Raw genomic sequence first — 13,395 nt, forward strand, 5'->3', positions numbered from 1 at the left:
GACGGCAGCTTACGAAAGACTGTGGAAGACCACGTGTTTGCTCCGTAGCGATGGACTTCAGAGGAATGCTTCTGTTCTTTGAAATAAGTGCAGGGCTGGCCTGTGGAAAAGGGGTTGCCTTCCTACACACCAGAAGGTAGCACCAGGAGCAGCGAAATCATCCAGCGTCCCTTCTCTGGCTCTGTGCTTCTTACCACTGGCTTCTCCTGTCCTTTTTACTTTTCCTTAATCTCAGCAGAATATCTGGTCTCTTCTTTCTCTCCAGTGTTCCAATATATCTTCTGGAGGCCTGAGGTGCCTTATCAGCCACTTTAATACCCAAAACCCATGTGCCTGAGCTTCAGGAACTCCCACTGTAGTTTTCATGGTTTGTAAACTTGGGACATTCCTCTCCCCTGCCTCTGAGTCTAGCTTGCTAAGAATCTCTGGGGAAGCCATGCCAGCTGGCTCTGTGACAGATCTGTGCTGTCCAGTGTTCATGGACCTTCAGGCCTGTCCAGCATTCTTTATTCATCACGCCCACTTCCTCTTGGGTTCCCATGAAGGCAGCTCTAAAGGATTCTCTACTTTCAAACCTCAAGGCTCAGATGAATGGTTTCCATAAACTTTCCTCTTCATGCACTCAAATTTTTACTGCATCTCTGCTTTCCCTTTCTCCCCCTTTCTTCCTTCTTAGAATTCTGAGGAATAGAAAGGGGAATCTCCATTCTCTTCAAAGACTATTCTTCTGCCTGAAAGAACATCTCCTTCCCATCTGCCCCACCCCCACCCCCATGTGTGTGTTGGGGGGGTTACAGCAAGCGTGTGTGTATGTATGCAGATGCAGCTTTGCATGTGGCTCCTCAGAATCCATCCACATGGGTTTTTGGAGACAGGATCTCCCTCACTAGGTCCTGAGACTCACTGGTCCAGCTAGGCTGCCATTCTCGCCACTGAGCCCTGGGGATCCGCTTCCCCAGGACTGGGATTACAAGCGTGCACCACCATGCCTGTCTTTTGATGTGTGTGCTGGGTACCAAGCTAAGGTCCTCATGCTTGCCCAGGAGGTACTTAGACTGAGAAGTCTCCTGCCCCTCCACATCTTAGCGCCATTTTCTCATTTTTCTTGGGGATCTTGCTTCATGATTTATCTCCTTTCTTTTCTCTTTTCAAATTCCTTCTCACTACTGGCTCCTTCCTCCATCAGCAAACATGCTCAATCACTTTGAGCAATAGTTTGTGCACTGATTGTTTTAAGATGGATTGGGGAGAGGGAAAACCAAGCCAGAGGTCCAATTAAGAGGGTTTTCCAGATTTGGTGAAAAACAGAAGGAACCTGTCTAGGAAAGAGACAGAGAGAAACAGAGAGACAGAGAGAGGCAGAGCCACAGAGAGAGGAGCAAACAGGTGAGATTCGGAGGGGATTTTAGTATCAGGACAACTTGAAGTGGCTGTTATTTATTACTTTGCCTTGCTTTCTTCCCTATTTTGTGAGCTCCTGCTTTCCCCTCCTGAAATGTAGCAGTGGTACATGAAGAGCTAGGACTCCACAAGCTGTGTGGTGAGAAAGGTGGCGCCAGGAAGGTAGCCTGTTGTTGTTTTGTTTAAGGGGCTGGTTGGTGAGGTAGGAGAAGAATGCAGTAGAGGAACGCTTGTCCCTCAAGGAGGGCTCCTTTGCACCACTTCCTGCTGCTGTCATAGCTGCCACGAACTTCGGAGCTGAAGGCCAGCTGTGCAGGTGAACTGCCTTAGCAGTCTGGAGGTCAGAGTTCTGATGAGGACCTCAATACAAGGTGTCCCACGGCCACCCCCCTGTCCAGGGCGTGATGGAGAGAAATGGCTTTCTTGCCTTCTCCAGTTTGAAGCTGCCTTCTACTCCTCACCATCTTCAAGCTCCAGAGAGGCTAGTTGAGTCTCACGTTGTGTTGCTGTCACCCCCTGTCTTTCTCCTGACAGATTCTTGTCACTGTGCTGGGCCCCACAGATAATCTGGAATGATCTCTTCCTTCAGAGTTAGCTAGTTAACCTTCATTCCATTCTGCAAATTGAGTTTGCCATAAATTCCAGCATAGTCACAGGTTCTGGGGAACAAGAGCATGGGCAAAACAGCACCGACCTGCCACATCCTGTGACCAAGGAGAAACTTAGAAAACAGTTAAACCTGCGGACTCTCGAGTGTCCTGGGCTCCAGAACTGGGCATCTCAGTTCTGAGCAGCCCCAGCTAACTTGCTGGGTTTCACAAGACACACACAGAGGAGTGTCACCAAGATCATCACTCTGGCTTTCCTATGACCCTGTCAACATGGTGTATGCCCCATCTTCAAAGCTTCATTTTTCTCTCTAATCCTGTTCTGCTCGCCCCAAAAAGTTAATTTTGATTTGTGCCCAGTGGTGTTAATTCCCAAAAAGTCAGCCGTGTAGAACATGACAACACTTCATACATATTTTTTTTTGCTGGCAGGAAGTAGATATTTGAAAAAGCAATTAAATTATGGAATTATCCTCGATGCAAAGGTACCAGGCTGCAAAAGAGTATTTTCTTCCCCCGAGAAGATTCACGGGAGAACCGCCTTCATTAGCGTGGAGATAATACTACTGGTCCAGCAAGCGAAGCGAAACATCCACAGAGGAGATGTTTTTCAGGCATCTCTGAAAGGCTCAGCATTTGAGAAATGTGACCGAGGCTGATTATGAACCCCTTTTAGCAGTGCGGGAGTGGCAAACCCATAAATAACCCTGGTTCTCGCTGGTGCGGAGAGGTCATTGTGGCTGTTTGCCTGCTGCCCTCCTTGTAGAGGGTAGCGCTCATCGCCATGTGTGTTAAGTTCCTCAAGGCTGGAAGCAGCCATCTGCTGCTCCTGGGACCTCGGAGGCATTCCACACAGCCGCGGCTTGAATCTCGTGAGCTTTTTTAATGCTGCGTCTTACTTTCTGCTGAGTTGTAGGCATGCGCTGAGGAAGTGGACTGTAGACCTGGAATGTTTCAGGGACTGAACATTTTACAAGGCTCCCCCCCTCCTCTGTCCACTCAGCCACTTAGCAGACACTGTGCTGCTGAGTTCCCCGGTGTTTGAGGTGATCTGGATATAAAGGTTTGACCCGAGTAACTCACACCCCATCAGGTATGCTCGCACACAAGTAATAACAGAGCTTGCCTGAGAGCTAGCGGAGGTGCGGAGGCAAGACTCGAGACGTCCTGTCGACAGGTCTCTCACTTGATATTCTGAGCGCAGTTGCCCTTAAAATCTTCCACTTTTTCCTCCCTTGCCAATTAGATGGGCTATTTTCCTGTGTTGTTTTTATTTCCAGCTCCATTTGCTAATACAGCCTCTGGGCACTTGCTACTTGCTCTGGAAAATGAAACCTTCTCAAACTAGCGCAAATAAAAAGTGGTTATTACAAAGGTCTGGCAGGGTGTCACGTGACTTGGGGGGGTAGGAAGTTAAGGAAACAGCAGGGGGGGGGCAGCTTTCTTCGAGACCCGGGCCCCATCCACTCTGCCTGTCTCCCATTCTGAATAATCGTTAAGAGTCTGATTGGAGCATTTTGGCTTTTCAAGCCAGCGGCTTCCTGACCATTGTGATTCATTGTGAATGTACCCTGATTGCTTCCTGAGCACACTCACTTACCGTGAGGTGCAATTACAGATGATCGGTCCTGACTCATTATGATTCCACTTACGATTTTCACCCTCGCGCTGGTGCAAAAGCGATACCCGTACGAACATTCTACTTTGCACTTTCAGCCCAGTGTTAAAAAATGAAGATTCTCAGCTCTTCATTACAAAGCATGCCTTGTGTTGAATGACATTGCCCAAGTGTCCTGAACAGACAGAACAGACCGGCCTAGGCTGTGAGGCTCTGTACGCTAAGTTTTTAATTTGTGCGGGCTTAAGTTCCCAGGTGTGTTATGTGAGTGTGTGTGCACAGGAGTGCACGTGCTTGTGGTGGTTAGAGGTCAGGTGTCTTGCTCAGTCACGCCTCTGCCTGATTTTTGAGACAGTCACTAGCTGAACTGGAGCTGGCCGATTGGCTACACTAGCTGACCAGCAAGCTCCCCGGGATCTTCCCGCCCCGACCCCGACGGCCAGGCTTCCAGGCATGGACTGCTGCAACCCAGCATTTTTACTTGATCTCAGACTGGGTGTTCACCCCTGCACAGCAAACACTTTACCGGCTAAGCCGTTCCCCGCCCCCACTCCCCCACCCCTGATGCATTGTTGCCTTACAGTGCTTTTGACTTAGGGCTGCTGTGAGTTGCGGTGCACCTGTGTCTGTCCCACTCATCTGTGTGACCGCACAGCCCTTCCCCAGCTCTGCCACTGATGGTACTGTTCTTGCTCTGTCTGGACACCCGTGTCAGGACTAGACTTTTCAGCAAGCAGTTAAGTGAGAGCTGGCCGAGTTAAAAATGGATGGAGTGAAGAAAGGGAACGAAGGGGAAGGTGTTGTACCTACCCACTGTCTCCGGCAGCTGGATGCAGGACAGTCTTCCCCAAATAAGCCTTGACCAGCACTTTAGGTACATATTCTTGCAATTTCAAAGCCATACCTTCGAGGCCTGTCGTAAAAACTCCCACTCTTTTCTGCTTCAGATTTATTAAGCAGCTAGTAGATGTCAGACTCACTTTACCCACATCAACTCTTTCCAGTTTTACAGACCCCAGCAGATAATGGCCTCTTTTATGGCTATGGGACCAAGTTTCAAAGTTCTGAGTGGTTCGCCAAGGTCACAGAGTTGATTCTCGGCAGAGCCAGGATTAGGACGTAGCCCTGTGAAGGCCAGTGCTCCTTCCGAGACATCACGCCATCTAGAAAGCCTCCTCCTGCCTCTGGGCAGGCATACTTGCACTCCTCTGTATGCCACAGTGCCTTGTCCATAAAGAGAGCACAGCCCTTAGTCTCACTGATGGAGTTTCCGGGTCTGCTGGTATTCCGTGCCTCTTTGGGACAGAACTGTAGCTGGCTTGTTCTTGTTTCCTCAGTACTTCACTCAGGACTCATGTCCATCTCCTAAGATGACCCTGAAAAGATAGATGGGCATATTTTACACTTTTTTTTTCATAACTCTCAAAACTCTAAAAATACCATTGTTGCTGATTACATAGCCATAAGATTGTAAGAATTTAATGATAGCACAAGTGTTCTTTCCAGCCTCTAGTGAGAGTGAAAGAGTGTGTGTTTTCTCTCTGTTGGTGTGATGCTTGGGGCACAGTCAGTCAGGTGGGACCCATCTCGTTACTGTGGGTGGTAGATGCAATGGTAGGTGCAGAGTGGCAGTCTAATACCAACATGCTGGCACCAGGCTGCAGCTGGATATGGTTCCAGGGTTGCTCTCACTAAACAAACAGTTATTAAACACCCTCACCACACGCAGCCTCGGTCGCTCTATCATAGACATGGTAACTATACAGCAATGGCAGAGGAGGACCCCACCCTCGTTCTGCTTACCATCTCGCCAACACAGTGTGCACACAGATCCTCAGGGTGTTAGGGAAGTGCTCAGATCTTTAAGACAGCCACTGAGGAAGAAGGGCTGTGGAGTTGAGTCAGGAGGGTTAAGAAGGGCCTCGTGCTCTTCTCGGCCTTTCAGCTGGCATGCAAGAATGGGGACGAGATAGATCTCAGGTCAAAGAAAACGTCCTGATGAATGTGTGAGGCTAGGAGCCAGAACTGGATTTGAGGCACTTGTCTGTGCTGGGTAGAGGAACAGAGTCATGTAGAAAAGCAGGCCGGGGCCCTGGTGCTGGCCTTGAACGCCAAGGTGTACAAATTGCTCTTCCTTCTTAGTTCTTCAGTAAGGGAGAACAATGGTCACAGTTCTGTAGCCATCGCCCATCTCCACATGTTCAGTTCACCAACAATCAGGAATATTTAGGAAACAGAACATGTATAGAATTTTGTCTTGTCATTCCCTACACCCATGCAACATAGCTGTTTTCATGGTGTTTTACACTTGGGGGGGTATTTTAAAATGCACATTTAAAGTGCCTAGAGAATTTGCATAGGTTAAATGCATCCCAATTTTTTGTAAGGAACTTGAACTCCCATTGGCTTTAGCATCTTGGGTTCCCAGAACGTATCTTCCACAGCAGCACGGAACAACTGTGGTTTTGGAAGAACGGCAGTGTGAGAGTGAATTTTCAAGGGAGAGGCTAGAAGTGGAGAGACTGGTTCTTTTGTGTCTGTTGATAATTTTAGGTCTTGGCTGATCATACGGCAGTGTAAGTAGATTTGAAAGTTCTTCTCTGAATCCCTCTTGGAACTCCAGCGTGGTTTAAGACTCACTGTTAAGCCAAAAAGAAAGTCTCAGGAACCATCACAGACAGGCTCGATAATGCGCAGCGGGAACACGGAAATCTTTCAACAGCTCTTCAACCAGAGATAGCTCAGCTACAAACCAAACAACGCCCCTGAACGTCCCATTGCTTGGTTAGTGTGTGAGCCAACAGGGTGGGCCTGGTGCTGAACATGCCAGAGCCTGCGGGGCCAGATAGGAAAGCCCCCGGGAAAAGAGGGAAGCCAGACGAAAAAGGCTTCCGAAGGTAACATCACAACAGCCCCTTTCTAAATAGCAAATTGAATTTGCCAAACCAGATATAAATTAGTAGAAGCAAAAACAGATGAGCGTTTTTGATATTGATATTGGAAGGCGGGAGCAGTTGCTAAATGAAGCGCTAACCAGCCGTCCTGATTGTCACCCAGCAGCCTGAATGGCTGCCTGGTGGCCACGGATGGACCACTCTGTGGGTTTGGCATGGGAGCCCCATAGGACTGCTGTCAAGGGCAGCAGCTTCCAGATTTATTGTGAAGCTGCAGAAGAGCCCGGGGCTGTGTGTGAGAAGCAGCGCCAGAAGCCGCCTGTGCGACACAGCCGCTGCCTGCGTGAATTTTATGAATTCTCCGTATGCAAACGACCATTAGTCATGCTTTGATGGAGCCGTTCCTGCAGCTCTCAGAAACTGCATTTCCACAGACAGAAGCAGCCTCTGAGCACAGCCATGGCAACCCCACCTTGGCCATCCATGCCCTGTGTTTGCTGCTACTGGAAAATGAGATTGGTCTTGGGCTTAAATGTTCAGACCCTGGTCTGTGGAATTGTGACTAGCAAGCGTGGGTTCCTGCGTGTTTACGTGCACACGGGGTCATACGTGATCTCTCCATCCTCCTGGCAGATGTTTCCATACTGAAATATGAGTTGTACTGCTCTCTTCACATCAGCAAAGCCTAGTGACCAGAGCCAAAGTTAGCCCGGAGTTCAGCATTAATGAGGAATGGCCAACAACAGACAAGATCTCCTCTCCACCCCCTTTATATGCTCGTTTCTCTAAAGCTTGGAATATCTCTTCGAATTAAGGACCCTCCTCTAGGAGTTGGATCTAGCGCTCATAGATTTGACATCGGAACTTGGGGGTGATTTTCTTAGAGCCATTTGGAGTAAGGCACATAAAACAAGGAAGGCAGGGGAGACGGTTCCATTGGTAGGCGCTTGCATGAGAAGCTGAGTTTGATCCCCAGCACGCTCTTTAAAGTTGATCACTGTGATTCACGTCTTTAACCCCAGGGCTGAGGAGGTAGAGACAAGCAGCTTCCCTGAAGCTCGCTGGGTTTGAGAGTTGGACTCAAAATCTAAGGAGGACGCAAGATGGTGACTGCTAGCCTTCTAGTACATGCGCATTTCTTTACATACATATGCGCACGCACACACACAGCCCACTGAGGACTCAAAGCACATAGCTGGCCATGCTCATATGGTTTTTTGTTTCTGACTTTAAAAGGATGGGAAGAGTAAAGCAAGGGAAATGGTCGATGTAGCAGTGGCTTACACTGTTTCTGCCTTAACATAATAAAACATGTTTTGCTAAGGAGAGTCTAGCAGGGGAACAATTATTTTTGTGTGTATGTTATGATTCCGGTCTTTGCAACTCACACAGTTGTGCGTAGGTGGCTTGAAAACTTTGGTCTGATGTTGCAATAATGTACTTAATGTAATTAATAACCAAGCATTTTATTATTCAGAAAGGCATGCTTGATGTAGCAATAATAATGTTCATTGCTAAGAAATTTTGCATATGAACAAACTGTAGTGGCTTGGACTATTAAAACTGCATTTATTTAGAAGATATTAGAAGTTATAGGTAACTCCAATGCTCTAGTAAATACAAGGCAAATTTTATCTTTTAAACATGATAAGTGCACGGAAGAAGAGGACTCAGCCAACAGCTGAGGGATGCTCACGAGCCCAGCATGATTTGCATAGCCTGGTAGACACTGCCCAGTGTGGTCCTGGTCAAGTCTGACCTCCCCTGTGTGCCAGCAGCCTCACCCTCTGCTTCCCTCCATCCTCGCTGTGGAGTTCTCCCTAGTCATGCTCCCCCTGCCCAGAATGCTTTCCCCTCCTGCTCCCATTTACCTCTTCTCACTCACTCATCCTTCACATCTGAGTGTATCTATCAAGTCAGATAGATAGGTGCCGATGACTTTATAACATGTATCTGCAGCTCATCAGTCTAATCTACTCCCTATGGTGTACATCCCGTCCGACCTTTGTGCTTCAGGAAGTTTGGGGCCTCGTCACAGAGTAAGACAGCGCTTCCCCACCTTCCTAATGCCGTGACCCTTTAATATAGCTCTCTGTGCTGACCCACAGCCGTGAGATGATCTCCTTGCTACTTCATTACTGCAATTTTGCTACTGTTACGAGTCATAAGGTAAATATCTGATATGCAGGATAGCTGATAGGCAACCTCCAGAGGGCTCGCAACCTACAGGTTGAGAACCGCAGCAGTAAGTATTTTAAAAGAATATTTACTGTGTCAGTTTGGTAACATGTGTCTGCCACTGGGGAGGTCGCGACAGGAGAGTTTGAAGCCATATAATGAGACCCTGTCTAAAATAAATAAATAAATAGTATTCATTGAACTGAATATTTAAAGAGGGCCAGAAAAGCAGTGAAGAACTTAGATTTTTTTTTTCTTAGAGAGTCAGTTTTTCTAGTGGAGTCTAAAGAAGCTAGGAACCATAAAATGTGAGAATAGTAAAAAACCCAAAGGAGTATTGAGTGACATACACAAGCACATAATCTATTAGAATCTCAGTAAAGCCCAAATATTTAGCATTTTTAAATGTCAGGATTTGAAACCAATCTTCTGGTCAATAATGTCAACATCTCTACAAGTCCCATGTCCATACCCAATGCTATTTTCTCATTAAAACCTACATACTGTTATATACAAATGTGTGTGAAATAGGCTGTCTGTTTTCTAGCATAATCAAGAAATAGTCTGTGCTTCCCAGGCAAATGTCTGGCCAATAGCGTCATATTACACATACCATGCTTCTATAATCCATACCCATGAATCCAATTATAACAAATTCCATTTCACTCTAAAGCTCGCTGGTCTTGATTTAACTGTGAATGGATCGTGTATAGATTGTACGGTTATTTAATGAACGCCCCGTGCAGTGCTCTCGTACTTGTTAGTACAGAAATCCTTCTCATAAAAAAAGGGGTGAGCTAGGTTTTGCTAAAATAGGTAGAACAGTCTGTAATAATCACAAGTTCTTTGAGATAAAGGTCAATTAATTCTAGCAGGCAGCCAGAAAGAATCTATGCTAAATTTGATGGAGGAAGGCGTCTACGTCATTGAGGATTGAACACTTGCAAGCACCAGAATCCTTGGCTCAGACGTGTATTTGCTTTTACCGTGTTCGGTGGTTAGTTTTCAGAAGGGTGTTTGAGACCATTTTGTGTAATATAGCTAGGATTACCATTTTACAAATGCGGGGCTTCATATACTGCAGTCTGTATAAACACTGATGGAGTCTCACAGCTCACGTCTGTGACCCTCATATGACTGCTTCCACTGTGCCCAGAAAGAAGCTGAGGCATGAAGCTATTTCTGTGTGTTTTCTAAAGATACCCCCGAGCCAGTGGAAAGGAAGCCTGAGACAGAAAAAGATCCTGTGTCCTCATTGAGAACACATCTTATATGCATCTCAGTCTCCGGGAAGGTTGATTGCCAACCTAGCGTTGGCTTTGCACACTTGTTCTCACTGCCTCACAAGGAGAGCTCTGTAGAGGTGTGTGCACAAATAAAGTGGGCATCAAGGTGATTACCGGCGTGAATGCTCTGAAAGGCCTGGAGTATGCTCGTTGGCAGGAAGATAGATTGGTTGGCTTTCTGGGGCTTTTCTAAGTTATAATTCTGCTGTATCTAGCGGGAGATCTGTGGGTGAACAACGCCTGGATGTTTACCTCCCTACTTTTCTTCTTTTCTTTTAGATCTATGCCGTTAGGTCGGTTGTTCCGAACAAAAGCAACAATGAGATCGTCCTGGTGCTGCAGCAGTTTGATTTTAATGTGGATAAAGCCGTGCAGGCATTTGTGGACGGTAGGTATGCATGCCCTCCTGCAGCTGAAAACACTGGAGCTCACTAACTCCAACCACCTGTGCTTCTTTTTCCTTCACCGAACCGAACATTCAATAGTTTCTAATACTTCTCATAAAAGCAAAAACATGATACAGCTTTAATGCTCACCCTCTGGAGGCAGAGGCAGCGTGATCTCTGGGAGTTCAAAGACAGCCTGTCTGCAAGATGGCTTCCAAACCAGGTAGGGATGCATAGGTAGAGCCCATGTTCTAGGCCACCTAGGGCTACATAGCGAAAACTTACCTCAAGGAAGAAAACAAAGAAACTGAAAGGAGCGACATACTTTAAAAGAACATAGACATGTTATAAGAGCAGACTGTAGCAGGGGCTTCGCCACTCATTTTTTAAAAAGACTTTCTAGAGGACACTAACTGAAGCTACTGGTTTCACTGCCACTTACTTGCTAAGCATATCCGTTATTTGATGGTGTCCTGGGTAGAGGACATTGCACCTCATTGCCAACCTGGAAGGCGTGACCTCTTCAACCAGCAGAGTGTCAAAGCTGTGGTTCTGAAATTCCACACTTAGATAAGCTAAGTAGTTCCACATTTTAATGGTTTTTGTTAATGACAGTTATATCACTCAGTTAATCATACTGTCAGTTTATCTACCTCTTAATTGATTTTGGTTGTGTAGGAAAAAAAAATGTGTTTTTCAGCGAGAGCCTTGCCAGTGGTACTGTAGAATCTCAGATCTGAAAATGTTTCTCCTGTACATTTATAAGTTTGGGTATCTTTTCTGTAAATTGTGGAGAAGCTTTTCTTTAATATTTTCCTTTGAATGGAGATCTCTTTTTATTGTTGTTGTGGTCATTAAACGCCCTGTTTCCTGACACTTTTTTTTTCTATTCTGTAAATAATGAACTAGCTAAGCGCAACCTGACAAACAGGGTCGGAGAAGACCTGTCAGCACTCATCTCGGCTGCACCTTCCTTGCTATGTGTCAAGGACAGCACAGCTTCCTTAATTTGTGAGGAGTGGAATCACCCTCTTGAGTTTCCACGAGTATAATAGCGTTTCAGGGCAAGATCCTGCACTGTGCTCAGATTCTTTATCAGCAGCTGAAGCTTGAGGTCCTAATGAAATGAACAGATGATGATCCTTCAGACAAATCTGCAAGCAAAGCTACGCTGTGAAACTTTCTCGCTGTGTGCCCCTGCTTCACTGACTCTGTACACTATGGAGATTATATGGATATATCATCTTTAGTCATTAGGATCGAATGGTAGCTGCGTTTTGTCCCTTTCCCCCGACACACACCCTTTTCAAGTTTTGTAAATATTCACATCCTAACTCTGAGACAGGATCTCCCATCAGATGTCTCTTGCCACAGAATAAGTGGCAAGATGTCCCTTGTTCAAAATAAGTGAGGGGCTGCTCTCCCTGTCCCTTCCGACCCCCACCTCCCATCGTGAATCGTTCCTTTCACAGTGTGACCCAGAGGCAGCAACTGAGGGACTATAGTCAGAGCCGTTGGGATTTGAATGGGAGGCCTTCCTTGCTTGCTTCTGGAGTTTTCATCTTGTCCATAACAAGACCTCATTAAAGCTCACTGTTGAGGATCCTCATCAGTTGAGTTGTAAACCAATGGGGAAAAGTTGCTTAAAATCCAGATAGAATCAAAAAATACTTGTTGGGAGTCTTTTGTGGGCCATGCTGAAGTCACTGATTCAAATGGCTTACTGAAAGCACCTCCAGGCACATTGGGGCACAGGTAAAATTTAGTTACAATGCTTTCAAAATACTTGGTAAACAGGAGTAAGCTTATTGTCCAAATTACAAATAAAGCCAACATTAGAATATGAAAATGAGACTAGTAGGCATTGCGGCTGCAGAAACAGCAGCTTGCCGTCTGATAAAAAGAGCAGCTTTGAACGTTTTTTTAAAGTTTATCTTTGTTTACAAAGTGGAAGCTTTAGCTACAAGACTGACCTGGATAAGTAACCAACAAGTAATGCCAAAACCCAAGACACCATTAACATTAATTCCCTGGACAAATTAGAGAAACACCAGCTCAGTTACTAAAACGTGTAAATTTTAGTTTACTTTTGGGTGCAGCCTATTTCATGAAACTCAAAACCAGACAAGGAGGGCACTGACCTGGAAACTCTGGATAGATAGACATGGTGAACCTGTCTGAACACGCTAACATCCTGCTTGTCTGTTAGTGACCTCAACCACAGGGCCTACTAATTTGGACCCATTTGAAGCTAGTCTCTGGTTAGCGAGTACCTTATAGACAGCTATTATTATGATACACTATATTAGTGTAATGTGATTTGAGAATGCTTAAAATTGTTAGACGCCATAGGACCCACTCCCTTGAAGAAGTACCTGCTTCTGTGGAATGGCCTGATCCTTCATTATTAGTAACTTGTTGAAATTATGTCCAGCATAAGAAGAAGTGGGTGTTGGTTAAAGTGCATGCAAACTGACTGTAGTTGACCAGCACTGAAGCATTTCTTTAGCTTCATCAGGTCAAGGCTATGAGGGTGACTGGGCCAGGCAGAGCCTGGGACCCAGTCAGTCATTTAATGAACTGGGTTGTTTTGAAATGAAAGCCTTGTAAACAATACACTGTATCTTCTCTGTGGTAGAAAGAGAGAAACTTATGATAGAGTCTCTCTTCCTCAGCCCCTGCAGGTCTTGAGCATAATGAGCAACAGTAAAAATGGAGCAAGGATGGCCCCACAGAAAGGTCCGACAGTCGTGGTTAATAGCACAGAAAATCCCATGTTTGGTTCAGAGGCTTCTAGTAGTTTATGCATATATCAAAAAGAACAATTTTAATTCCTCCTATGGCAATGAAGCTACCAGAAAATTCTCAAGACATATTTCATATTCCCGAAGACAATATCATGATAAAAAAAAGTATGCTTCATGAAGTAGGGCTTAATATTTTTATAAAACTGAGATTGTGCAGTGAATTAAATGAAAATCTTGGAAATAAGAAACGAAACTGACATTTTTATTAAGGTAGGCT

General features: G+C 45.7%; 1 protein-coding gene across 15 annotated transcripts in view; it reads left to right on the plus strand.

The window, feature by feature from the left end:
* The window catches only part of Spats2l (spermatogenesis associated serine rich 2 like), a 166,746-nt gene that overhangs the window by 92,203 nt on the left and 61,148 nt on the right, over positions 1-13,395 (plus strand). For all 15 annotated transcript variants that reach the window (XM_060368380.1, XM_060368385.1, XM_060368382.1 and 12 more), the window contains one exon: positions 10,265-10,373. In XM_060368380.1, coding sequence (XP_060224363.1) covers positions 10,265-10,373 — 109 coding nt within the window. The remainder of the gene's footprint in view (positions 1-10,264; positions 10,374-13,395) is intronic.

The sequence above is a fragment of the Meriones unguiculatus genome, chromosome 15, assembly GCF_030254825.1.
Source record: "Meriones unguiculatus strain TT.TT164.6M chromosome 15, Bangor_MerUng_6.1, whole genome shotgun sequence".
NCBI classification, from domain to species: Eukaryota; Metazoa; Chordata; class Mammalia; order Rodentia; family Muridae; genus Meriones; species Meriones unguiculatus.